The sequence below is a fragment of the Caretta caretta genome, chromosome 26, assembly GCF_965140235.1.
Source record: "Caretta caretta isolate rCarCar2 chromosome 26, rCarCar1.hap1, whole genome shotgun sequence".
NCBI lineage: Eukaryota > Metazoa > Chordata > Testudines > Cheloniidae > Caretta > Caretta caretta.
This window is the reverse complement of record NC_134231.1, coordinates 15,952,250-15,975,476: the sequence shown is the minus strand read 5'-3', so window position 1 is coordinate 15,975,476 and position 23,227 is coordinate 15,952,250. Positions and strand designations below refer to the sequence as shown.

General features: G+C 61.4%; 2 protein-coding genes across 5 annotated transcripts; both read left to right on the top strand.

Annotated features, from left to right (window-relative positions):
* The first annotated feature begins 825 nt into the window (after positions 1-825).
* Positions 826-6,934, top strand: GNLY (granulysin). Of its 4 annotated transcripts, none has more exons than XM_075123455.1 (7): positions 826-1,089; positions 3,457-3,555; positions 4,067-4,247; positions 4,859-5,007; positions 5,511-5,591; positions 6,438-6,519; positions 6,750-6,934. In XM_075123455.1, exons 1-6 carry the CDS (start codon positions 841-843, stop codon positions 6,516-6,518), a joined length of 840 nt encoding a protein of 279 aa, XP_074979556.1. In that variant the 5' UTR covers positions 826-840; the 3' UTR covers position 6,519; positions 6,750-6,934. The 4 variants fall into 4 exon arrangements, with proteins under 4 accessions (XP_074979556.1, XP_074979555.1, XP_074979558.1 ...); XM_075123457.1 differs by lacking the exon at positions 4,859-5,007 and adding an exon at positions 2,447-2,577 and having other exon boundaries at positions 1,000-1,089; XM_075123456.1 differs by lacking the exon at positions 4,859-5,007 and adding an exon at positions 2,447-2,577 and having other exon boundaries at positions 1,000-1,089; positions 3,454-3,555.
* A 327-nt stretch (positions 6,935-7,261) lies between these two features.
* On the top strand, positions 7,262-22,674 carry LOC142070143 (uncharacterized). Its single transcript, XM_075123398.1, has 2 exons — positions 7,262-12,774; positions 22,599-22,674. The coding sequence occupies exon 1, from the start codon at positions 7,819-7,821 to the stop codon at positions 12,679-12,681; it is 4,863 nt and encodes a 1,620-aa protein (XP_074979499.1). The 5' UTR covers positions 7,262-7,818; the 3' UTR covers positions 12,682-12,774; positions 22,599-22,674.
* Positions 22,675-23,227: the final 553 nt, after the last annotated feature.

Here is a 23,227-nt window from a genome sequence, read left to right as displayed (position 1 = left end):
GCCGCGCTTTGCAGAGCCGTGGGACCACAGGAAGGGAAGGGGTATTGGTTTCTCAGCTCTGTCTTTGTGGTGGAAAAATACGTGAGCAGCCAGGCTGGGTGAGCTGAGAGCGCGGGGGTGTGAACCCTGTCCCCCAGCACTGCCTGAGGCCTGGGGGGCAGGGAGTGGTGGGAGCCCCATCCCCGGCACTGCCCGAGGCCTGGGGGGCAGGGAGGGGTGGGAGCCCCATCCCCGGCACTGCCCGAGGCCTGGGGGGCAGGGAGGGGTGGGAGCCCCATCCCCGGCACTGCCCGAGGCCTGGGGCGCAGGGAGGGGTGGGAGCCCCATCCCCGGCACTGCCCGAGGCCTGGGGGGCAGGGAGGGGTGGGAGCCCCATCCCCGGCACTGTCCGAGGCCTGGGGGGCAGGGAGGGGTGGGAGCCCCACCCCCGGCACTGCCTGAGGCCTGGGGGGCAGGCCTTGGACTTTGCTGAACCTTCCTGCTTTCGGTGCTAACAAGCTCTGTTCTACGCTGTGCTCCTGTCTGTGTCACACGCTGGCTGGGAGTCAGTGCAAGCTTGGGGGCAGGGCCCTTTGTGGGCCTCAGGCTTCCCCAGGGGTCCCATCCAGGCAGGCTCATTGCTGGGAGCTCACGGGGTGAGCAGGGGGCCGAACGCTCCGAGTTGGTCCCGGGAGATGCTGGAGCCGAGGGGGCGCGCCAAGGGGTGTCACACTGCCAGAGGGGCCTGTCTGAACCAGTCAGAGCCGTTCCAGAGCACTGAGCCTGGGCACCCGTTACAACCCCTCACCCCAGCACTGGCCTATGAGACATGAGGGGCATGGATGTGGTGGAGGCCAGAGGATGCCCCTGGTGCCAGGCAGGGCTGGAGGGGCCCAGGGCCCAAGGCTGCTGTCACTCCCCCGCCTGCAGAGCAAGGCAGGAAATGTGCTGAGCAGCTTTGGGGCTAGCGAAACCCCACAGATCACAGTTAAGGGCGGGGCCAAGGCCAGGGCGGGGGGAAGTGACTCTGACGGGGGGGGGCACATCGCAGGCAGTGTCCTGTCAGCGCTGACATGGCCCCTCTCCTCCTGCTCTTCTGGCTGGGCTCAGGTAAGCAGCCGCCGGCAGGTGTCACCAGCAGGGGCACCTCCCCGGTACAGTCCTTGGGGGGCCTACAGGGGGGAGCCCCAGGGCAGAATCAGACCCTTCCCCAAGACAGCACCCCAGGGCCTGGCAACTGCCCTGACAGCACCTGCCTCCCCTCTCTCTGCCCCTGGGGGCATATGAGCCTCACCCCAATACAAGGGGGTTACCAGCACAGTGAGGGCCCACCCATTCCAGGGGAGCCTCCTGCCATGTGCAGGCACAGCTGATCCTGACTCAGCCAATCCCAGCACAGCGTCCTGGCCTGGTGCCCCGATCCCGGCTGCAGCCAATCCCGGCACAGCGACCTGGCCAGGTGCCCCGATCCCAGCTGCAGCCAATCCCAGCACAGCGTCCTGGCCAGGTGCCCCGATCCCGGCTGCAGCCAATCCCGGCACAGCGCCCTGGCCAGGTGCCCCGATCCCGGCTGCAGCCAATCCCAGCACAGCGCCCTGGCCAGGTGCCCCTGATCCTGGCTGCAGCCAATCCCGGCACAGCGCCCTGGCCAGGTGACCATATTTCTCAGTAGGAAAACGTGATACTGCATTGGGCTACCCCAAGCCTCCCACTCCTCCCCATGCGGGGCTGGTCCCAGCTGCTCGCCCAAGCCCTCTTCCCTGTGAAGGGCTGGCATCTCTGCTCACCCTCAGACACACACACATTCCCCTGCTCCCACTTTTTTGACAAAGGTGGGCAGTTGTCCTGTTTGATCAAGTCGGCAAGAGCAAACTAGACAAATGCCCCCTTTCGCCAAAGAAGTCAGGATGGCTGGTACAGGGCTTAAAAAAGGGACTGTCCCGGCCAAAACGGGATGTATGGTCACACTAGGTGACCCCGATCCTGGCTGCAGCCAATCCCAGCGCTGCGCTCTGGCCAGGTGCCCCCCGATCCCAGCTGCAGCCAATCCTGGTTCAGTGCCCGGGCCGGGGCCCCAGTGCCTCAAGGTGATCTGTCTATTCCAGACCCTTGGTTTCTTGACCGATTTTTCTGGAACTGGCAAAGTCATGCCCATCACCGGCTCCAAACCGAGTTGACCCAAGCCCAGTGGGGTAGGGTTTAGAACTGGGTTCAGTTCTGGTCTACATCCCAGCCCTCTTGGACTAATCACTGAATCACCCTTGGCTTCAAATTCTTCAGTTTCTCGGTTGGGTCTAGGCAGCACTTAGGATGATAGGACCCTGATCTCGGTTGGGGTCTGGGCAGCGCCCGGCACAATGGGGCCCTGATCTTGGTGCTGCTGTAGCATATAATAAATAAGTCCCACCAGCTACCGTACTCCCAACCCAGTCCGGTTTTGTTCCTTGCTGTGCCCCTCTTTCTGCAGCCCTCTGTGCCCGGGAGCTGGTCCCCAAGCAATGCCTGCTGGGCCCTGAGTTTTGGTGCAGGGATCCGGGCACAGCAGCTCAGTGTGGACGGCAGCACGACTGCAAGCTCCTCGAGCAGCAAATGCCCCAGGTGAGCCGGGGGCTCGCGCCCCTTGCTCTGATCCCATCCCAGCTCCAAAGGGGGCTGGGTGATGTGGGGGGTTGGGGCTCAGGGCTGGCAGGCTGAGGGGGCAGTGGGGGCCAGGCGGCTGAGGGGGCTCAAGGCTGGAAGGCTGAGGGGTCCGTGGGGTCAGGGGGCTCAGGGCTGGGAGGCTGAGAGGTCTGTGGGGGGCAGGGGGCTCAGGGCTGGGAGGCTGAGAGGTCTGTGGGGGGCAGGGGGCTCAGGGCTGGGAGGCTGAGGGTCTATGTGGGTCACGGGACTCAGGGGGCTCAGGGCTGGGAGGCTTAGGGGTCAGTGGGGGCCAGGCGGCTGAGGGGGCTCAAGGCTGGAAGGCTGAGGGGTCCGTGGGGTCAGGGGGCTCAGGGCTGGGAGGCTGAGAGGTCTGTGGGGGGCAGGGGGCTCAGGGATGGGAGGCTGAGGGGTTCATGGGGGGCAGAGGGCTCAGGGCTGGGAGGCTGAGAGGTCTGTGGGGGGCAGGGGGCTCAGGGATGGGAGGCTGAGGGGTTCATGGGGGGCAGAGGGCTCAGGGCTGGGAGGCTGAGGGGGCAGTGGGGGCCAGGCGGCTGAGGGGGCTCAAGGCTGGAAGGCTGAGGGGTCCGTGGGGTCAGGGGGCTCAGGGCTGGGAGGCTTAGGGGTCAGTGGGGGCCAGGCGGCTGAGGGGGCTCAAGGCTGGAAGGCTGAGGGGTCCGTGGGGTCAGGGGGCTCAGGGCTGGGAGGCTGAGGGTCTGTGTGGGTCACGGGACTCAGGGGGCTCAGGGCTGGGAGGCTTAGGGGTCAGTGGGGGGAGGGGGCTCAGGGTGATGTGGGGCACTCCGGGTGGTGACCCCGGGTTTGTGTCTGGCACAGCAGGGCTGGCGCATCCAGGAGCAGGCCCTTTCCCCCAAGTGCACCATCTGCACCCGCATCCTGAAGAAGCTGAAGTCTATGGTCGGCGACGACCCCGACGAGGTGAGGGCCCTGGGGCAGCCCAGGGACTGAGCCCAGCCTCCCTGGGTCTCGGGAGGATCTCCCCAGTGGTACACCAGGGCCCCGGCTCCAGCACCTATGGGGAGTGGGGCGGGGGGGCGGGGCAGCAGGTGGGCTCTGAGACCAGGATGTGGGGAGCCTGTGGGGAGCAGGGGGCATCTGCTCCATCGCCGTCTGCCACCGGTGCCAGGGGGCATGGGCAGCACCCAGTGCCCTGGTACAACCAGGAGGGAAAGGAGGGTCTAGATCCTACTGTCCCCGTCTCCACCTGCCACCCACACAGCCCCCTGGGGTCAGGGTTCTCCCAATCCCAGACACAGCCCGTGTCTCTCCCCTGGCGGGGGGAGCCCCTCCCCAGGCCCAGCATCCCGTAGAGATGACACATCCTGCAAGGACCGTGGTGCCAGGGCGGGGCCCAGCGAGCGCCCCCTTCAGGCAGTGGAGGGACGTCCCATGCTGTGTCCTAACCCCGGGCCGGGCCGGTGTCACACAGGACTCCATCACCAAGGCCGAGGAGAAGCTGTGCAGGGCCGTGGGCTGGAGTCTGCGGCCCCTCTGCCGCTCTGTGATGAAGAAGTTCAAGTCCAAGATCATGCAGGCGCTGCAGGACGGGCTGGAGCCCAAGGAGATCTGTACCAGCCTGAGGATGTGCCGGGCGTCCCCACCCACCCAAGGTTTTCCCACTTGTTCCCTCTGCTGTGGTGTCAGGGGGCATCAGCCGGCTGCTGCCAGCCTGGGGCGTTGCTGTCCCTGCTGGGCACAACGCCAGAGAAATCTGAGCCAGTCGCCCTGGCCAGTGGGGGTATGGCCTGATCCCTGGGGGCATGGGCTCACACGCTCTATGCAGGACAGAGGGGAGACACCCCCCCCAGCTGAGGGAGACCTGGGGTGCCTGTGGCAGGGGGGAATGAGTGGGGATCAAACTAGAGTCCTTCCCGGGGGCAGGGGGGGATGAGCAGGTACCGGAATCAGTGCCACTGGCAACTTGCGAGCTGGCTGCACCCCTGTACTGCAGAGCAGCCCTGGGGTGGCTCTAAGTGACAGCTGCTGCCCGAGGGCTGTGCCCTGGCCCCGAGTGACCGCTCAGCCCCCGGCCAGGCCCCACATGTCAGGAGGGGAGCACCGTAGAGCTGACTGTGCTGGTCCTGCTCCCACCCGCTGCTGGAGGGGCCCCTGGGGTGGTGGGCAGTCTCCCCGTGGGTTTAGGAGAGGAGGGCAGGGCCTCAGGGGGCAGGCACTATGCCCCAGAGGGGAGAGGGTGAGATCCTTGTTTTCCATGTGCCAGGCGGCCTGGTGCCCCCCAGAGATGCCTGTGACTTCTGCCTGACCCTCACCAGCCTGGCCCAGCCTGACCTGCAGCACGTGAGGCCTGGCTGGGACCTTGGAGACGTCCTGAATGGCACATGCAAGCGGCACTTTGGGGGTTCCCCCAGGGTCAGTAGAACGGCTCAGATCTGCTCGGGGTCCCACAGGCCAGCCCTCTACTGGCTCTAGGAGAAGGGAGGGTCTCCAGCCATCTCCATGGGGCGTGGGACAGTGCCCCAGAGGACTCATCCACCCCAAGCAGGGCTGTGGGGGCAGGGGCTGAAGTACGTGTTAGAAAAGCACCAGCCTGGCTCAGATGTGGGGTCTAGTGGTTAGAGCTGGGGAGGATTTAGATGCCAGGACTCCTGGATTCTTTTCCCAGCCGTGAGAGAGCAGTGGAGCCTAGGGGTCAGAGCCGCAGGGAGCTGGGAGCCAGGACTCCTGGGTTCTATCCCTGGCTCTGGGATGGGAGTGGGGTTAGTGGTTAGAGCAGGGGGGCTGGGAGGGAGCCAGGACTCCTGGGTTCTTTTCTCCGGGCAGAGCTGGGGGTCGGTGAGGTCACTCTCTAGGAGGGGGCAGTCGACACCTCTGTGAAGTGGGGGCCATGAGCCAGGCTCTACGTCTCCCTGCAGTGCAACGACTTCGTCTCGACCTACCACGCCAGGCTGCTGCGGGTTCTGAGGGTGCCCCAGGACCCGCTCACCACCTGTCGGGTAAGAGATTGGAGCGGGTGATGGGCCAGCGAGAAGAGCTGGGGGATTAGTTACAAACCACCCCCAGCAGCGATACCATCCTGTGAAACAAGTCTCAGGGAATCAGCATTAGCTGGGGGGCAAAGATCTCAGGCTGCAGAGATGGGGCAGGCGTGATGCCACCACCCCTCCCACTCTCCCCGCACCTGGCTGTGGCCTGAGGGTGGCGGTGAGGGGTGAGCCCCTCAGTGGGCATGGGTTCCTGCTCACCCCCCTCAGAATGGGCAGTGCCCACGGCTCTGCCCCAGACACAGTGGGCTGGCATCTGGGGCAATACACAAAGGGCCCCTTCTTTGCCCACGGACCCGAAGTGCCGGAGCTAAGGGAGCGGTACTGGGACCTCGCTCACAGCAGCTGACAAACCTCGTCCATGGCCCAGTCGCCGTGGGGAGCCGAGTGCCCGGGGTCCCTGCGGCTCCTTGCACAGGCTGTGGGGCCATAGGGGGTCACTGCAGGGCCACCCCAGTGAGAGGGGTAGACATCGCTATGGTAAACTGGCCAAGCTCCCAGGGGGGCGGGAAGGGAGCCTGTCACCCTGTCCTCCCCATTGGGGTCCCCAGGCCTCCCGCCGCCATCCATCCCTGCCTCTAGAATGCCTCCCCTCCCACCCCCCCCCGCCCGCTCACACAATGGGATCCTTGGGCCCCCCCCTCCATCCACACTACTGGGGTCCCTGCCTCCCCCAGCCACTGGGATCCCTGCCCCCCTGCCAGGATCCCCCCCCCGAGTGCAGGGGGCCCTGGGCACCTTCCTCCTGCAGCCCCATGCTGGCAATGCCCTCGGAGACGCAGTGTCCCTTCTCCCCAGGACGCAGATGCCTGCCAGCTGCCGGAGGAGCCCACCCGAGACGAGGCCAGCTCTGGCACCAACACCTGGGCATGGCCATGAGGTGAGCACCATAGGCAGGGGTTGGGGGGGCCTTTGCTAGTGATGGTGTCCATGGGCGAGGGCAGCGCTGTGCCAGGCCAGACACTTGCCAGTGCCCCTGGCCATCAGATCCCTGGCACAGGCCTTGGGCTCTCAGCCCAGCCCAGCCCCATGGCCCCCCATTGCACCCTGCACCCTCCCCCGGGGGCACCTCTGCTGGCACGCACTGACCCCTCTCCTCCTCTTCTCCAGGCCTGGACTCGTGCACCCACATCCACAGTGGGCAGCTCCCCCGCTGGCTCCGGGCATGCCTCCACTGCTCCCCCCCAGCTCCGACAGCGCCCTCCGGTGTGTGACGGCTGGGATGGCAGCATTAACGCCTCTGACTTTCGCTTCTCCTCCCCGCTTTGGGCAATAAAGGATCAGTATCGACCTAACGTCTCTGTGATCTCACCCTATGATGCTAGGGTCATTGTCCGCTGGCCCTCCCAGCCCCCTGCTGCCTCCTCTCCCATCACTAAATGCAGCCATCTCTGGAGTGGGCTGTGACAACTGTTTATAACAGGGCATTATGTGTCATCCCTGTGACGATGTGACTCAGCAGGGAGGGGGGAGTGTTGACCTGGGAATGTGCCCTGGGGATGGGAGACCTGAGAGCCTGTCACCTGAGCCAGGAGGGGGAGGGGGAGGTAACACCTCTGCCCGGGAATGTGGACAGAGGCTGCAGCAGGGAACCTGCTGGGTGAGTTAGTTGGCAGTTTGGAGGCTGGGGGGAGGAACACAGGGAACCCCAGGGCTGGGGTCTAAGCTCCCTGCTCCCCCAGAAGGATGTGATTGAGGGGTCCTGGTTGTACCCACAAGCTCTGTTGTGGACTGTGTTCCTGTTGTCCAATAAACCTTCTGTTTTACTGGCTGGCTGAGAGTCTCAGTGGATCCCAGGAAGAGGGGTGCAGGGCCTGGACTCCCCCACACTCCGTGACAACTGGTGGCAGCGGTGGGATCTACTGCACCCCGTGAACGGCGCTTCCTGCAGTAAGTGACTGGGGAACAGTAAAACGAAGGGGAATTGACGGGGACCAGGCGTGCTGAAGATTCAGAGACGGTTTCGGGGGGCGGTTAACCCCTGGGAATGTGTGACCAGAGAGAAAGACTTTTGCAGTAACAGGGTCCCCCGGGGGATTGCAGCGAGCAGTCCCAGGGGCGGAGGAGTCTGCAGCTCGACCCTGGCAAAGAGGTGGTGACCTCAAGAAGGACTGGCACACTAAGGGCTTTTCCTGGAAACCGTGGGAAGCTGCCCGGCCTGCGAGTGGCCAGCAGGGAGATGTACGCTAAACGCCTTAAGAGTGACCTGGTGGAGCTGTGCAGGCAGAGGGGGCTGCGCATCGGGAGGTCCACCAAGGAACAACTGATTGCCCAGTTGGAGGAGAGGGATCGCTTGGATGACCCGATCCCTATCCCTGAGGGGAGCCGCCCGGCAGACGCAGCGTGGGCCCTGGGGCCTGACCGGGCTGGGAGGGGTCAGACTGCTGCCGAGGACATCCCGAGACCCTTCCTACCTATGTCTGGGGGAGGGGTTGGGGGAAGCCCAGCGAATACCGAGGGCACCCTGACCCCAGCACCCAGCAGGGGATCCTCCCGGCGGAGCTCCCCATCCCTGGAGCGGAGGCGGCTGGAATGGGAGAGGGAGATGAAAATGAGGGAGCTGGAGGATCATGAAAAACAACGTCAACATGAGGAGAAACAACGTCAACATGAGCAGGAGGAGAAGGAGAAACAACGTCAACATGAGCAGGAGGAGAAGGAGAAACAACGTCAACATGAGCAGGAGGAGAAGGAGAGGGAGCGTCAGGAGAAGGAGAAACAAAGACAGCACGAACTGGAGCTGGCCAGGCTGAAGAGCAGTGGGGCCCCGGCTGTGGTGAGTGAGGGGGGACCCAAGACTGCAAGGAACTTTGATAAGTGCTTCCTGGCCCAGCGTAAGGAGGGGGAGGACATAGATAGCTTCCTGACGGCCTTTGAGAATGCCTGTGAGCTGCACAGGGTTGACCCTGCAGACAGGCTCCAGTTTCTCACCCCCTTACTGGACCCCAAAGCCGTGGAGGTGTACAGCCGGATGACAGGGCCGGAGGCAGGGGACTATGAACTGTTCAAACAGGCCCTGCTCCGTGAGTTTGGGCTGACCCCCGAGATGTACCGGAGAAGGTTCCGGAGTCAGCGTAAAACGCCTGAGGTCACCTACCTACAACTGGCCAACCGGATGCAGGGGTATGCCCGCAAGTGGACAGCGGGGGCCCGAGCTAAAGAGGACCTGCTTGACCTAATTGTACTGGAGCAACTGTATGAACAGTGCCCTTCCGACCTGAGGCTGTGGTTGGTGGACAAAAAGCTCGAGAACCCCCAGCACGCAGGGCAGCTGGCCGACGAGTTTGTGAACAGTCGGTCAGGGGGTAGCCGGGAGGAGTCCCAAAAGAACAGGCCCCCCCCGATGCAGAGAGAGAGTCACCAGGGGGCCTCCCAGCGGGGAAATAGGGAGAACCCCCTCCCAAGGGGAACGCCTGGCGTCGGGCCCCTCCGACCCGCTCGAGGGGACCAACGTGACCTGAGCTGCTATCACTGTGGCCAGAGAGGCCACGTACGGTCCCAGTGCCCTGGGCTCAGGGACAAACTGAGCAGACCCAACCTACCCAGGGTTAACTGGGTAGGGACCCAGCTGGACGAGGGGCAGACGACTCAGGCAAGGGGGGCTGCCAGTTTACCACCTGCCCCGGAGGGAAGAGTACCCCAGGCCAGCTCCACCAGAGGGCTGGAGGCTCTGGACTCAGGGCGCTCAGTTTACAGGGTGGGCGCGGGGCTGTCCCTCCGGAGAGAGTGCCTTGTTCCCCTGGAGGTGGATGGGAGGAAGGTCAATGGATACTGGGATACGGGCGCGGAGGTGACGCTGGCCCGGCCCGAGGTGGTGGCCCCAGATCGGGTGGTGCCCAACACCTACCTGACCCTGACAGGGGTGGGCGGGACCCCATTTAAGGTGCCCGTGGCAAGGGTACACCTGAAATGGGGGGCCAAGGAGGGCCCCAAGGATGTGGGGGTACACCACCATTTGCCCACTGAAGTTTTGATGGGGGGAGACCTAGAGGACTGGCCAAGCAAGCCCCAGACCGCCCTGGTTGTGACCCGTAGCCAGAGCCGGCGAGGGCCACTGCTCCCTGACCTCGGGGAGGGTACCGCACCGGAGGCGCAGGACCCTACCCTGGTGGGAAGGGAGGGCAGAGGGGCACGGCTCAGAGAGGCTGAGGCCTCAGACCTGGCCACTGAGGGGGAACCGGTCCCCATCCCTTCCCCAGCCGCAGAGTTCCAGGCCGAGTTGAGGAAAGATCCCTCCTTGCGGAAGCTCAGGGACCTGGCCGACCTCAGGGTGGTACGGACCATGAGGAGAGGCTGCCAGGAGAGGTTCCTGTGGGAGAAGGGGTTCCTGTACCGAGAATGGGCTCCCACAAGGGAAGTGGAGTCCTGTGGGATCAGGAGGCAGCTGGTGGTCCCCCAGAAGTATCGCCGCAGGCTCCTGTACCTGGCCCATGACATCCCCCTCGCAGGGCACCAGGGAATCCGGCGCACCCGGCAGAGGTTGCTACAGAACTTTTACTGGCCCGGGGTCTTTACCACGGTCCGGCAGTATTGCCGATCCTGTGACCCCTGTCAGAGGGTGGGGAAGGCCCGGGACAAGGGGAAAGCGGCTTTGAGACCTTTGCCCATCATAGAGGAGCCTTTCCAGAAGGTGGCCATGGACATCGTGGGGCCTCTCAGCAGGACGACCCGGTCGGGGAAGAAATACATTCTGGTGGTGGTAGATTTTGCCACCCGCTACCCCGAGGCAGTGCCCTTAGCTTCCATTGAAGCAGACACCGTGGCCGATGCGCTCCTGACCATTTTCAGCCGAGTGGGGTTCCCCAAGGAAGTCTTGACAGACCAAGGCTCCAACTTCATGTCGGCCCTGCTCCGGTGCTTGTGGGAGAAATGTGGGGTCCGGCACGACTGGGCCTCAGCTTATCACCCCCAGTCCAACGGGCTGGTGGAGAGGTTTAACGGGACGCTAAAGATGATGCTGAAAACCTTTATGAACCAGCACCCACAGGATTGGGACAAGTACTTACCTCACCTGCTGTTCGCGTACAGGGAGGTGCCACAGGAGTCTACCGGATTTTCGCCTTTCGAACTGTTATATGGAAGGAGGGTGAGGGGCCCCCTGGACCTGATGAGAGACGAGTGGGAGGGGAAGGCCACTCCCGATGGAGAGTCAGTGGTGGAGTATGTCCTGATCTTCCGAGAGAGACTTGCTGAACTCATGGGCCTGGCCAGGGAGAATCTGGCCAGAGCCCAGAAGAAGCAGAAGGTCTGGTATGACCGCACGGCAAGGGCCCGTGCCTACGCCACCGGGGATCCGGTGATGGTTCTCATCCCAGTGAGAAAGAACAAACTACAGGCCGCCTGGGAGGGCCCTTTCAAGGTCGTCAAGCAGCTCAATGAGGTAAACTATGTGGTGGAGCTGTCGAACCGGGCGCACCACCGCCGGGTGTACCATGTGAATATGATGAAGCCATATTATGCCAGGGGGAATGTGGTGTTTGCCGTGTGTGGACAGTGGGAAGAGCAGGGAGATGACCCTTTAGTAGATCTATTCCCTGGGACCAGAGCTGGTTCCCCCCTGGAAACAATTCCCCTCTCGGATCAGCTAACCCCTGCCCAGCAAGCTGAGGTCAGGGGGGTGCTGCATCCGTACCGACAGCTGTTTTCCAACCAGCCTGGACGCACTAATCTGACTGTCCACCGGGTGCAGACAGGGTCGCACCCGCCGATAAGATGCTCCCCCTTCCGAGTCACAGGGAAAACTGCTCAGGACCTGGAAAGAGAGGTCCGGGACATGCTGGCTTTGGGGGTGATCCAGCCATCTGCCAGCCCTTGGGCCTCGCCGGTGGTGCTGGTCCCCAAAAAGGACGGGTCGGTCCGGTTCTGCGTGGACTATCGGAAGCTCAATGCCATCACTGTATCGGATGCCTACCCCATGCCCAGGCCTGATGAGCTCCTAGACAAGCTGGGAGGAGCTCGGTACCTTACCACCATGGACCTTACAAAGGGCTACTGGCAAGTGCCGCTGGATGCAGATGCCCGGCTGAAATCGGCCTTTATCACCCCTCTGGGGCTCTATGAGTTCCTGACCCTGCCTTTCGGCCTCAAGGGAGCGCCGGCCACCTTCCAGCGCCTGGTGGACCAGCTCCTGAGGGGGATGGAGAGTTTTGCCGTGGCGTATATTGATGACATCTGTGTCTTTAGCCAGACCTGGGAGGACCATGTGTCCCAGGTTAGACAAGTGCTGGACCGACTCCAGGGGGCTGGGCTGACTGTAAAAGCGGAGAAGTGCAAGGTGGGGATGGCGGAAGTGTCTTACCTGGGCCATCGGGTGGGGAGCGGCCGCCTAAAGCCGGAACCAGCCAAGGTGGAGGTGATCAGAGACTGGCCCGCTCCCTACACCAAAAAGCAGGTCCAAGCCTTTATTGGGATGGCAGGATACTACCGAAGATTTGTGCCTCACTTTAGCGCCATAGCCACCCCCATCACTGAGCTATGCAAGAAGGGGAAGCCAGACAAGGTGGTCTGGACCGAGCAGTGCCAGGAGGCTTTCCGGGCGCTGAAGGAGGCTCTGGTCAGTGGCCCAGTTCTGGCGAACCCGGACTTTGACAAGCCCTTTGTGGTGTTCACCGACGCCTCCGACACGGGACTGGGGGCGGTGTTAATGCAGGAGGATGAAAAGGGGGAGAGACACCCCATCGTGTACCTGAGCAAGAAGTTGCTACCCCGGGAGCAACACTACGCGGCCATCGAGAAGGAGTGCCTGGCCATGGTGTGGGCCCTCAAGAAACTAGAGCCCTATCTCTTCGGGCGACACTTCACCGTGTACACCGACCACTCGCCCCTGACCTGGCTGCACCAGATGAAAGGAGCCAACGCCAAGCTCCTGAGATGGAGCCTGCTCCTGCAGGATTACGACATGGACGTGGTCCACGTGAAGGGAAGTGCCAACCTGATAGTGGATGCGCTGTCCCGGAGAGGGGGCCCCGAACTTCCCCAGGTCACTGGTCACAGTGACCCCGCTCAGTTCAGTCTCGAAGGGGGGAGAGATGTGACGATGTGACTCAGCAGGGAGGGGGGAGTGTTGACCTGGGAATGTGCCCTGGGGATGGGAGACCTGAGAGCCTGTCACCTGAGCCAGGAGGGGGAGGGGGAGGTAACACCTCTGCCCGGGAATGTGGACAGAGGCTGCAGCAGGGAACCTGCTGGGTGAGTTAGTTGGCAGTTTGGAGGCTGGGGGGAGGAACACAGGGAACCCCAGGGCTGGGGTCTAAGCTCCCTGCTCCCCCAGAAGGATGTGATTGAGGGGTCCTGGTTGTACCCACAAGCTCTGTTGTGGACTGTGTTCCTGTTGTCCAATAAACCTTCTGTTTTACTGGCTGGCTGAGAGTCTCAGTGGATCCCAGGAAGAGGGGTGCAGGGCCTGGACTCCCCCACACTCCGTGACAATCCCCACAGCCGCTCCTCCGCAGGGGGTGGGGGATTTGGCTTCCATTTCCACCTCCCAGCTGCAGAGCTGTCATCAGCTGGTCCTTCCAGACCAGATGCACCTGCCAGCTCCCAGTCCCTGCTCTCATGCTGCCTAGCTCTGGGGCCTTGCTCCCAGGGATGTCACTCAGCTCGGCTCAGCCAGATACAGCCTGGATGCTCCATGCCACTCTCTTTGCTAGGGCCTGATCCTGCAGGGTGCCCCAGGGCAGAGAAATACCCTCTCCCCGGGGGTGGCATCTCATTAGCAGCAATGGGCAGGGGGGAGGCTGACCTGGGAGGCCAGGGCTGCATGCTGAAGCTCTGATGTTTGTTGCTCGGTCCCCATCTCGGGCTCCCCATCCCTGATCCAGGTCCCCTTCAAGCCAGATCCTCTTCCTACAGCTCCATGCAGGGCAAACAGGGGTGAGGGGAAGGGGGAAGGGTGGGAGGGAGCTCTGGGCAGGCGCCCCATGGATCCAGCAGGAGGGACAAGCCAGTGGGGAGCACAGCCTGCTGTCTCCAGGCCCCCCAGCCAGTGACCCCCCAACCTACATGGGGACCCCAATGAGGCGCTCCATCATGAGGGCCCCCAGCAAAGCCCAGCACCATCATCACCAGGTCAGGCCAAGAACGGAGCAGGGGCAGGGTGGCCAGAGCAAAGACCAACTCACGCCCTGCTCACCACGTGCCAGGAATGGACAGGGCAACCGGCTGGGCAGGAAACAGCCCCAGCACTGAGACACCCAATGAGTGGGCAAGCAGTGCCTGCTGTGACGAAGTGGGACTGTTCTTAATGTTTCCTCTGAATAGTGTGGGGGTGCCTCAGTTTCCCCTAGGCAGTTCTTAAGTATCTAGGGGGTGGAGTAAGGGTGTATGATCGTTGCAGAGCCCTAGAGGGCAGGTGTGTGCAGGGGTCTGGACACAGAGAGTGGCCGACACCCTGTTTCCTGGCAACTGGTGGCCTGGGCCCCTCCCCCCGCCAAGGTGAGAGCTGAAGGGTTGGAGAACAAAGGAATCCGGTGACCTCCTGGCCCGGGAAAGGGACAAAGCCCAGGGGAGGAGGGGCTGGGGAGAGTTTCAGTTTGGGGCTGGCTGGGGACGAGGAGTGAAGAGCAGACGGGGTTGTCTGGCTCACTGCCCCCCCAAATGGACCCAGCTAAGGGGTCCTGTTCTCTGCACCTACAAGCTCTGTGTTAGACAATGTTCCTGTCGTCTAATAAACCTTCTGTTTTACTGGCTGGCTGAGAGTCACGTCTGACTGCGGAGTTGGGGTGCAGGAATCATAGACTATCAGGATTGGAAGGGACCTCAGGAGGTCATCTAGTCCAACCCCCTACTCAAAGCAGGACCAATCCCCAATTTTTGCCCCAAATCCCTAAATCACCCCCTCAAGGATTGAACTCACTGTGACGAAGTGGGACTGTTCTTAATGTTTCCTCTGAATAGTGTGGGGGTGCCTCAGTTTCCCCTAGGCAGTTCTTAAGTATCTAGGGGGTGGAGTAAGGGTGTATGATCATTGCAGAGCCCTAGAGGGCAGGTGTGTGCAGGGGTCTGGACACAGAGAATGGCCGACACCCTGTTTCCTGGCAACTGATGGCCTGGGCCCTTCCCCCCCTGCAAGGTGAGAGCTGAAGGGTTGGAGAACAAAGGAATCAGGTGACCACCTGGCCCGGGAAAGGAACAAAGCCAGAGGAGGAGGGGCTGGAGGGAGTTTTCAGTTTGGGGCTGGCTGGGACATGGAGTGAAGTGCAGACGTGGTTGTCTGGCTCACTGCCCCCCAAAATGGACCCAGCTGAGGGGTCCCGTTCTCTGCACCTGCAAGCTCTGTTTTAGACCATGTTCCTGTCGTCTAATAAACCTTCTGTTTTACTGGCTGGCTGAGAGTCACGTCTGACTGCGAAGTTGGGGGGCAGGACCCTCTGGCTTCCCCAGGAGCCCCGCCTGAGCGGACTCGCTGGGGGAAGCGCATGGAGGGGCAGAGGATGCTGAATGCTCCGAGGTCAGACCCAGGAAGGTGGAAGCTGTGTGAGCTGTGTGTCCTGCAGACAGGCTGCTCACAGAAAGGCGACTGCCCCAGAGTCCTGACTGACTTCATGGGGAGCAGTTCCAGAGCATCGCCCAGGGACTCCGTGACAACTGGTGGCAGCGGTGGGATGTACTGCACCCTGTGGATGGTGCTTCCTGCAGTAAGTGACTGGGGAGCAGTAACACGAAGGGGGATTGCCGAGGACCAGGCCTGCTGAAGGCTCAGAGAGGAGCGGTTTCGGGGGGCGGTTAACCCCTGGGAGTGTGTGACCAGCGAGAAGGACTGTGCAGTAACAGGGTTCCCCTGGGGATTGCAGTGAGCAGTCCAAGGGGCGGAGGAGTCTGCAGCTCGACCCTGGCAAAGAGGTGGTGACCTTGAGAAGGGCTGGCACACTAGGGGTTCTCCCTGGAAACCGTGGGGAGCTGAGAACACACGGGCCTGTGAGTCCACAACAACTTGGGAGGAGCGGAGTGATGGCCTGTCACCGTCTCCTTAAGAAGGACATTGTAACCCTGTGCAGAAAGAGAGGGTTGAGCGTTGGAAAGTTCACCAAAGCAGAGTTAATCGTGCAGCTGGAGGAGGATGACCGCTCTAAGGAACAGATTCCTGACCCCAACTGGGGCTATAGCAGGATCTGGGAGCAGCTGGAGTGGGAGCCAGGCATCACCAAGACTCCTGTCCCCGACCAGACGGGGGTCTTCACGATCGGGTTCCCCATCGGGGGATCGAGACGGACGGGATTGGAGCTGAGTCTGAGAGAGCAAGAGGACCATGGGAGACAGCGAGAGCCCGAGAAAGAGCTGCAGAAGCAGCAGCAGCATGAACTGGCGGTGGGGGAGCGGAGAGGCCTAGGGGACCTCCCCGGGGTGAGTGGGGATAGATCCCGGGGGGCCAGTTCTGCAGGGAACCTCGAGACTAAATTGCTGCCCCTGGTTAAGGGGGGGGTGTGTGGATGCCCACCTCACTGCCTTTGAGCAGGCTGGAGATTTGAACCAAGGGGACCCTGCGGAAAAGCCCCGGTGTCTAGCTCCCTTGCTGGGTCCCAAGGCCATAGACTCCGTCAGCCAGATGGTTGGGGATGTGGACGGGCTCCCACTCCTGACCCCAACCTGTATGTCTGTGTGGAGTTTCCTGGGGCCAGGCCCCCCGGACCTCCAGTGGGAGCAGAAGGTGATGGTCAATGGGGAGACATTCTTGGGGTGGCCAAAGGGCAGGGGCTGCATAAACCTTCCCACATGCGGCCTGCGAGTGCTATCGACCACCCCTGACCTAAGGGAGGGCGTGAAACTGGAAGGGCCTGGTGTAACTCCTACCAAGGAATGGGAGAGATGCTGGGGCATCCATGGGAACGTTGGTGGCTTCGAACTTCCCCAGGTCACCGGCTAAAGTGACCCCGCTCAGTTCGATCTCGAAGGGGGGAGAGATGTGACGAAGTGGGACTGTTCTTAATGTTTCCTCTGAATAGTGTGGGGGTGCCTCAGTTTCCCCTAGGCAGTTCTTAAGTATCTAGGGGGTGGAGTAAGGGTGTCTGATCATTGCAGAGCCCTAGAGGGCAGGTGTGTGCAGGGGTCTGGACACAGAGAATGGCCGACACCCTGTTTCCTGGCAACTGATGGCCTGGGCCCTTCCCCCCCTGCAAGGTGAGAGCTGAAGGGTTGGAGAACAAAGGAATCAGGTGACCACCTGGCCCGGGAAAGGAACAAAGCCCAGAGGAGGAGGGGCTGGAGGGAGTTTTCAGTTTGGGGCTGGCTGGGACATGGAGTGAAGTGCAGACGTGGTTGTTTGGCTCACTGCCCCCCAAAATGCCCCCCAAATTGCGGATGATACTAAACTGGGAGGAGTGGTAGATACGCTGGAGGGGAGGGATAGGATACAGAAGGACCTAGACAAATTGGAGGATTGGGCCAAAAGAAATCTGATGAGGTTCAATAAGGATAAGTGCAGGGTCCTGCACTTAGGACGGAAGAACCCAATGCACAGCTACAGACTAGGGACCGAATGGCTAGGCAGCAGTTCTGCGGAAAAGGACCTAGGGGTGACAGTGGACGAGAAGCTGGATATGAGTCAGCAGTGTGCCCTTGTTGCCAAGAAGGCCAATGTCATTTTGGGATGTATAAGTAGGGGCATAGCGAGCAGATCGAGGGACGTGATCGTTCCCCTCTATTCGACATTGGTGAGGCCTCATCTGGAGTACTGTGTCCAGTTTTGGGCCCCACACTTCAAGAAGGATGTGGATAAATTGGAGAGAGTCCAGCGAAGGGCAACAAAAATGATTAGGGGTCTGGAACACATGACTTATGAGGAGAGGCTGAGGGAGCTGGGATTGTTTAGCCTGCAGAAGAGAAGAATGAGGGGGGATTTGATAGCTGTTTTCAACTACCTGAAAGGGGGTTCCAAAGAGGATGGCTCTAGACTGTTCTCAATGGTATCAGATGACAGAACGAGGAGTAATGGTCTCAAGCTGCAGTGGGGGAGGTTTAGATTGGATATTAGGAAAAACTTTTTCACTATGAGGGTGGTGAAACACTGGAATGCGTTACCTAGGGAGGTGGTAGAATCTCCTTCCTTGGAGGTTTTTAAGGTCAGGCTTGACAAAGCCCTGGCTGGGATGATTTAACTGGGAATTGGTCCTGCTTTGAGCAGGGGGTTGGACTAGATGACCTTCTGGGGTCCCTTCCAACCCTGATATTCTATGATTCTATGATTCTATGATTCTAAATGGACCCAGCTGAGGGGTCCCGTTCTCTGCACCTGCAAGCTCTGTGTTAGACCATGTTCCTGTCGTCTAATAAACCTTCTGTTTTACTGGCTGGCTGAGAGTCACGTCTGACTGCGAAGTTGGGGTGCAGGACCCTCTGGCTTCCCCAGGAGCCCCGCCTGAGCGGACTCGCTGTGGGAAGCGCACGGAGGGGCAGAGGATGCTGAATGCTCCAAGGTCAGACCCAGGAAGGTGGAAGCTGTGTGAGCTGTGTGTCCTGCAGACAGGCTGCTCACAGAAAGGCGACTGCCCCAGAGTCCTGACTGACTTCATGGGGAGCAGTTCCAGAGCATCGCCCAGGGACTCCGTGACACTCACAACCTGGGTTTAGCAGGCTAATGCTCAAACCACTGAGCTATCCCTCCCTGCACCCTCTGGCTGCCCCAGGACCCCACCTGGGCGGACTCGCTGTGGGAAGCGCACGGAGGGGCAGAGGAGGCTGAATGCTCCGAGGTCAGACCCAGGAAGGTGGAAGCCGAGTGAGCTGTGTGTCCTGAAGACAGGCTGCTCCCAGAAAGGAGACTTCCCCAGAGTCCTGACTGGCTTCATGGGGAGCAGTTCCAGAGCATCGCCCGGGGACTCCGTGACACCTGGGCCCCCTCTCCCCTCTTCTGTCCTCTGGCCCCTCTGGCTGGAACTGGCTGGGCAGTTCACCAGGGTCCTCCTTTTGTAGCCCATTGTCTTCCCACTGGCCAGACCCAGCTGCGACTCCTGAGCTGGGCCTCCCTGTCACCAGTCACTGGGGTCTCCATTCTCCAGGGCATTGGCTGGGGTCCCAAGTTCTCTCGCTGGTCCTCTGTAACAACAAACTCCCTCTCCCATCACCTTGTTAAACCAGTAACACCCAGGGAAACCGAGTCCCACCCCCCTCTGCATGCAAACCATTGGAAAAACAAGGAAGAAACAAAAAAATCCCTCACTTCGTCACATTGACTAACACGGCTTCCCCTCTGACACCAGTTAGCAGGCAGGTTCCCCTGCCATATCTAGCATGACAAAGTGGGATTGTTCTACAGTATTTTTAATTGAGTCTGATGCGTGCCTCAGTTTCCCTCTTTGCATTGCTACCCAGTGGATGCAACAGGGTTAAAAAGCTGCTCTTGAGGCCGAGCAGGAGCCATGGTGGGTGTGTGTCTGGGGCAGGGTGAACAGGGCGTTAGGGCCTGGCTGACACCAACCCACAGCAGGATGGGCAATGGGCCGGCGAGGCAGAGCCTGGCAGGCGACCGTGGCCGCGTGGTTGGAGGGCACCGGCTTGGCCAGCAGGGCTATGTCTCAGCCTTCACGTCTCTGTGCTGAGCTCAGCCCGGCCTGCGCCAGGCTGACCAATCAACCCTGCTCTGCTGGGACAGGCTGCCTGGGGTCCGTGCACACCCAGCGGGGCTGCGCTGGGCCCCGCGAGGCTCTGCCCAGCGTCTGGCTCGGCCGCGCTCACTGGGCAGAGCTCTGGGTGCGACGCAGGAGGGCTGGGATGCCATGGCCCACCCTGAAGGAAAAGGGGGACCCCTGGGGGGCTGGCACGCTGAAGTGGTCCCCCGGGGGCTGTTTAAAAGCTGGGGTGTAGCACAGGGTCACAGGGTCACAGGCCAGTGCTCCATCAGCTCCCCACTGTCCTGGGGAGGAACCCCCGTCAGCGTGACAGCCCTCCCCAGGGGTCGCACTCTCTCTCTGGGGTTAGGCCCTTTGGCACCGCTGCCTCCTGGAACCACACTTGTCTCTCTCTGGGAGCCCCCTCCTCAGGGAATCCACTCGCACCGGGCTGCCACACCCAGGGGACCACTCGCCAGCCATCTGGTCACAGCACTGGCTGTTCTAAGGGGCCTCAAGCCTAGAAAGTCTCAGCACAGCCCATGCTGGCTCAGGCCCAGGCCAGGTGGGCTCACACTGCTCTGGCCCCAGTCCAGAAGCCCCCACACACACACTCCTCCCAGCAGCTCCTACTATATCACCTCCAAGCCCGCCCTCCCCCTTCCTTTGACTTCTTTCCTGGGCAAACACATCACCTTGTGTCTCTCTGCAGCCCTCCCGTTGCTCCCACCATGGGGTGGGCCTTGGGGCCGTCAGGTGCTAAGTTAAAAAGTGCGGAGACTGTCAGGATTCAGGTGGGGTCACATCTGGCCCTCTGCAACCACAAACACCTCGTAAACATGCAGCGCAGTGGGAAACTGAGGCACACACAGCACTCACAGCATAAAGGACATTCCCCACTTCCTCTCACACCGCTTCTGCGCAGCTGTGACAGATAGTCTGGTCCTGGAGTCACAGACAGTCCCCTTGGACTCCCCAGTCTGTCTTGCCTCAGAAACTGGCCTGTGTGATGAAATGGCCACGGCTGGGGGCCACCCTAGACAGTGCCACAGATGACCCAGCAGGGGACGCAGGAGCCTCTGACCAGGGGAAGGGAGCTCCCGGGGACAAGGCTTCACCAGGCTGCGCTCCAGACTTCTCCTGAGGTGGGGCAACCGAGGCACAGCCAGCAAGGTGGCACAGGCTCCACTCCCTACCCCAGCAGCTGAATTTCAGAAGTTGGCCACAGCGCTGCAAACGCCGTAAGAAGGGCTGCAGGGGACGATTCCCGTGGGAGGAGGGATTCCTTCCCTGGGAATGGGGTCCCAGGGGGAAGCTGAACCTGGGGGGCTCAGGAAGCAGCTGGTGGTCCGCCAGACGCACCACCACTGGCTGTTGGACCTGGCCTGCGATGTCCCTCTCTCGGTACACCAGGGGATCCAGCGCACCCAGCAGAGGCTGCTGCAGACCTTCTGTTGGCTCCGAGTCTCTGATGCAGCCCTGCAGGTCCTGTGACTCCTGCCAGAGGGCAGGGATTAGGGTAAAGCCACCCTGAGACCCCATCACAGGACCCTATTCAGAAGGCGGCTGTGGACGTAGCAGGGCCCCTCAGGAAGGTGACTCGCCGAGGAGACAGACATTCTGGTGGGGACAGAATTTGCTGCCAGGAGGTGGGGGCTCTCACCCCCTGGCAGGGTGGGGTTCCCCAGTGAGGTCCTTACAGATGTAAGGGGACTGTTGCCCCCTTACTAACATTCAGTGGGGTGTTTTAGTTGCTAGCTCCCAGTACTAAAAAGGGGGAAGGGTCGATGGGGAATCAGGACCCTGAGACTGACAGCCCCCAGGAACAATGGGGAGAGGCCAATGCTCCAGGTCAGCCTGAATGATAGGGCGGGCAGGCTAATCAGGGAGTCAGGAGGCCAGGGAGGTCCCGTCCTCTGTGTGAGCTGGATTTGGGTCAGACAGAGTGGGGCTGAGCTAAGGAGAAAGCAGGGGCCAAAGCTAAGCTGGGGAGCAGAGCTGGGCCAGATGCAGAGGGACCAGAAAAGCAGCCCAGAGAGAGCAGACCCTGTCCTGGGAGCAGAGCTGCAGCGACCAGAGCCAGAGGGGCCAGAGAAGCAGCCCAGGAAGCAGGTCAGTGCCGGGAGCAGAGTCACAGAAGCAGCCTGCAGAGCAGACTTGCCCTGGGAGCAGAGCTGCAGCGACCAGAGCCAGAGGGGCCAGAGAAGCAGCCCAGGAAGCAGGTCAGTGCCGGGAGCAGAGTCACAGAAGCAGCCTGCAGAGCAGACCCTGTCCTGGGAGCAGAGCTGCAGGGACCAGAGCCAGAGGGGCCAGAGAAGCAGCCCAGGAAGCAGGTCAGTGCCGGGAGCAGAGTCACAGAAGCAGCCTGTAGAGCAGACCTGTCCTGGGAGCAGAGCTGCAGCGACCAGAGCCAGAGGGGCCAGAGAGGCAGCCCAGGGAGCTGGAGGCAGAGCAGCCGCGGTGCAGAGACCGAGTGGTGGAGCTGGGGCTGGAGCCGTCCGGAGCTTGGTGCAGGGAGCAGCTGGGGAGAGCGAGGGGGACCCTGGGCAGCAGGCCCAGCACAGGGAGACGCCTCAGCCAAGGGGCTCTGCAGGCCAGGCTTGGATCGTAACCCTGACAGGGCGGGGGCAACACTGGGCAGAAGGGTCCTACCACTTAGAGCCTGAAAGCATGTGGCCACCACCAGAGCAAGTGTCCGACCCACAGCATCCCTGCAGCACGGCCAGGGCCTGAGGAGGGGCCTGGGACCGACAAGGAGCAGACTGTGAACTGCCCTGACGTTACAGAGCCACTGTTTGTGATGTTCCCTGCCAGAGAGCGGGGTGATGTGTTTCCTTTCACCTTTCCCATTATTCTTTTTAAAATTAATTGTTGATTAAATAACTTGCATTTGCTTTAAAGTGTATGTTACGGTCAGTGGGTCAGAGAAGTTCCCAGTGCAGAAAGAGTACCCCGGAGTGGGGACACCCTAGCCCCGTCCTAGGTGACCACAGCAGGGTTGGGGGTCAAGACCCCCAGGACTCCTGGGCCCAGCCTTGTTGGGGTTATGAGGACTCTGCCAGACAGGAGAGTGGAAGGGGAGCAAGGGCAGGGCAGGGAGGCTGTCACGGAGTGTGGGGGAGTCCAGGCCCTGCACCCCTCTTCCTGGGATCCACTGAGACTCTCAGCCAGCCAGTAAAACAGAAGGTTTATTGGACAACAGGAACACAGTCCACAACAGAGCTTGTGGGTACAACCAGGACCCCTCAATCATGTACTTCTGGGGGAGCAGGGAGCTTAGACCCCAGCCCTGGGGTTCCCTGTGTTCCTCTCCCCAGCCCCCAACTGAAAACTAAACCCACCCAGCAGGTTCCCTGCTGCAGTCTCCGTCCACATTCCTGGGCAGAGGTGTTACCTCCCCCTTCCCCTCCTGGCTCAGGTGACAGGCTCTCAGGTCTCCCATCCCCAGGGCACATTCCCAGGTCAACACTCCCCCCTCCCTGCTGAGTCACATCGTCACAGAGGCCACTGGGTAAAGGAAGTGGGAGCGAGGACTCAGATCCTTTCGCTAGTCCACTTCACCAGGGTAGTGCAGAAGCCAGGAAAGTTCCCCACAAGAGCGGGACTGTTCCCCCACTTACACAGAGCAGGGGTCCAATTTCATGCCAGCCCCAATTTGGGGCTTGTGGGAGAAGCATGGGGTCCAGTACAAATGATCTTGGTGTATCCCCCTCAGTCCAACAGGCTGGTGGGGCAATTTAATGGGACCCTGAAGATGGTGCTGAGGATTTTTATGGACCAGCACCTGCAGGACTGGGACAAGTATTTACCCCACCTGCTGTTTGCATAGCGGGATGTGCCCTAGGAATCCAGGCGGTTCTCCCCTTTCGAATGGCTGTCTGAGAGTGAGGGGCCCCTGGACTTGGTGAGGGATAAATGGGAGGGGAGGGCCTCTCCACTGGGGAATTGGTGGTGCAGTATGTGCTGAGCTTGCCGGGAAAAGCTCACGGAGCTCATGGGTCTGGCTGGGGGAACCTAGCCAGGGCCCCAGGGAAGCAGAAGGCCTGG

Coding starts and splice junctions, on each gene's coding strand:
- GNLY (XM_075123454.1), top strand. CDS start 841: ATGCCCCTGGTGCCAGGCAGGGCTGGAGGGGCCCAGGGCCCAAGGCTG. Junction 1,090..3,456: donor GCTCTTCTGGCTGGGCTCAG/GTAAGCAGCCGC, acceptor CTGGCACAGCAG/GGCTGGCGCATCCAGGAGCA. Junction 4,248..5,510: donor GGCGTCCCCACCCACCCAAG/GTTTTCCCACTT, acceptor GTCTCCCTGCAG/TGCAACGACTTCGTCTCGAC.
- LOC142070143 (XM_075123398.1), top strand. CDS start 7,819: ATGTACGCTAAACGCCTTAAGAGTGACCTGGTGGAGCTGTGCAGGCAG.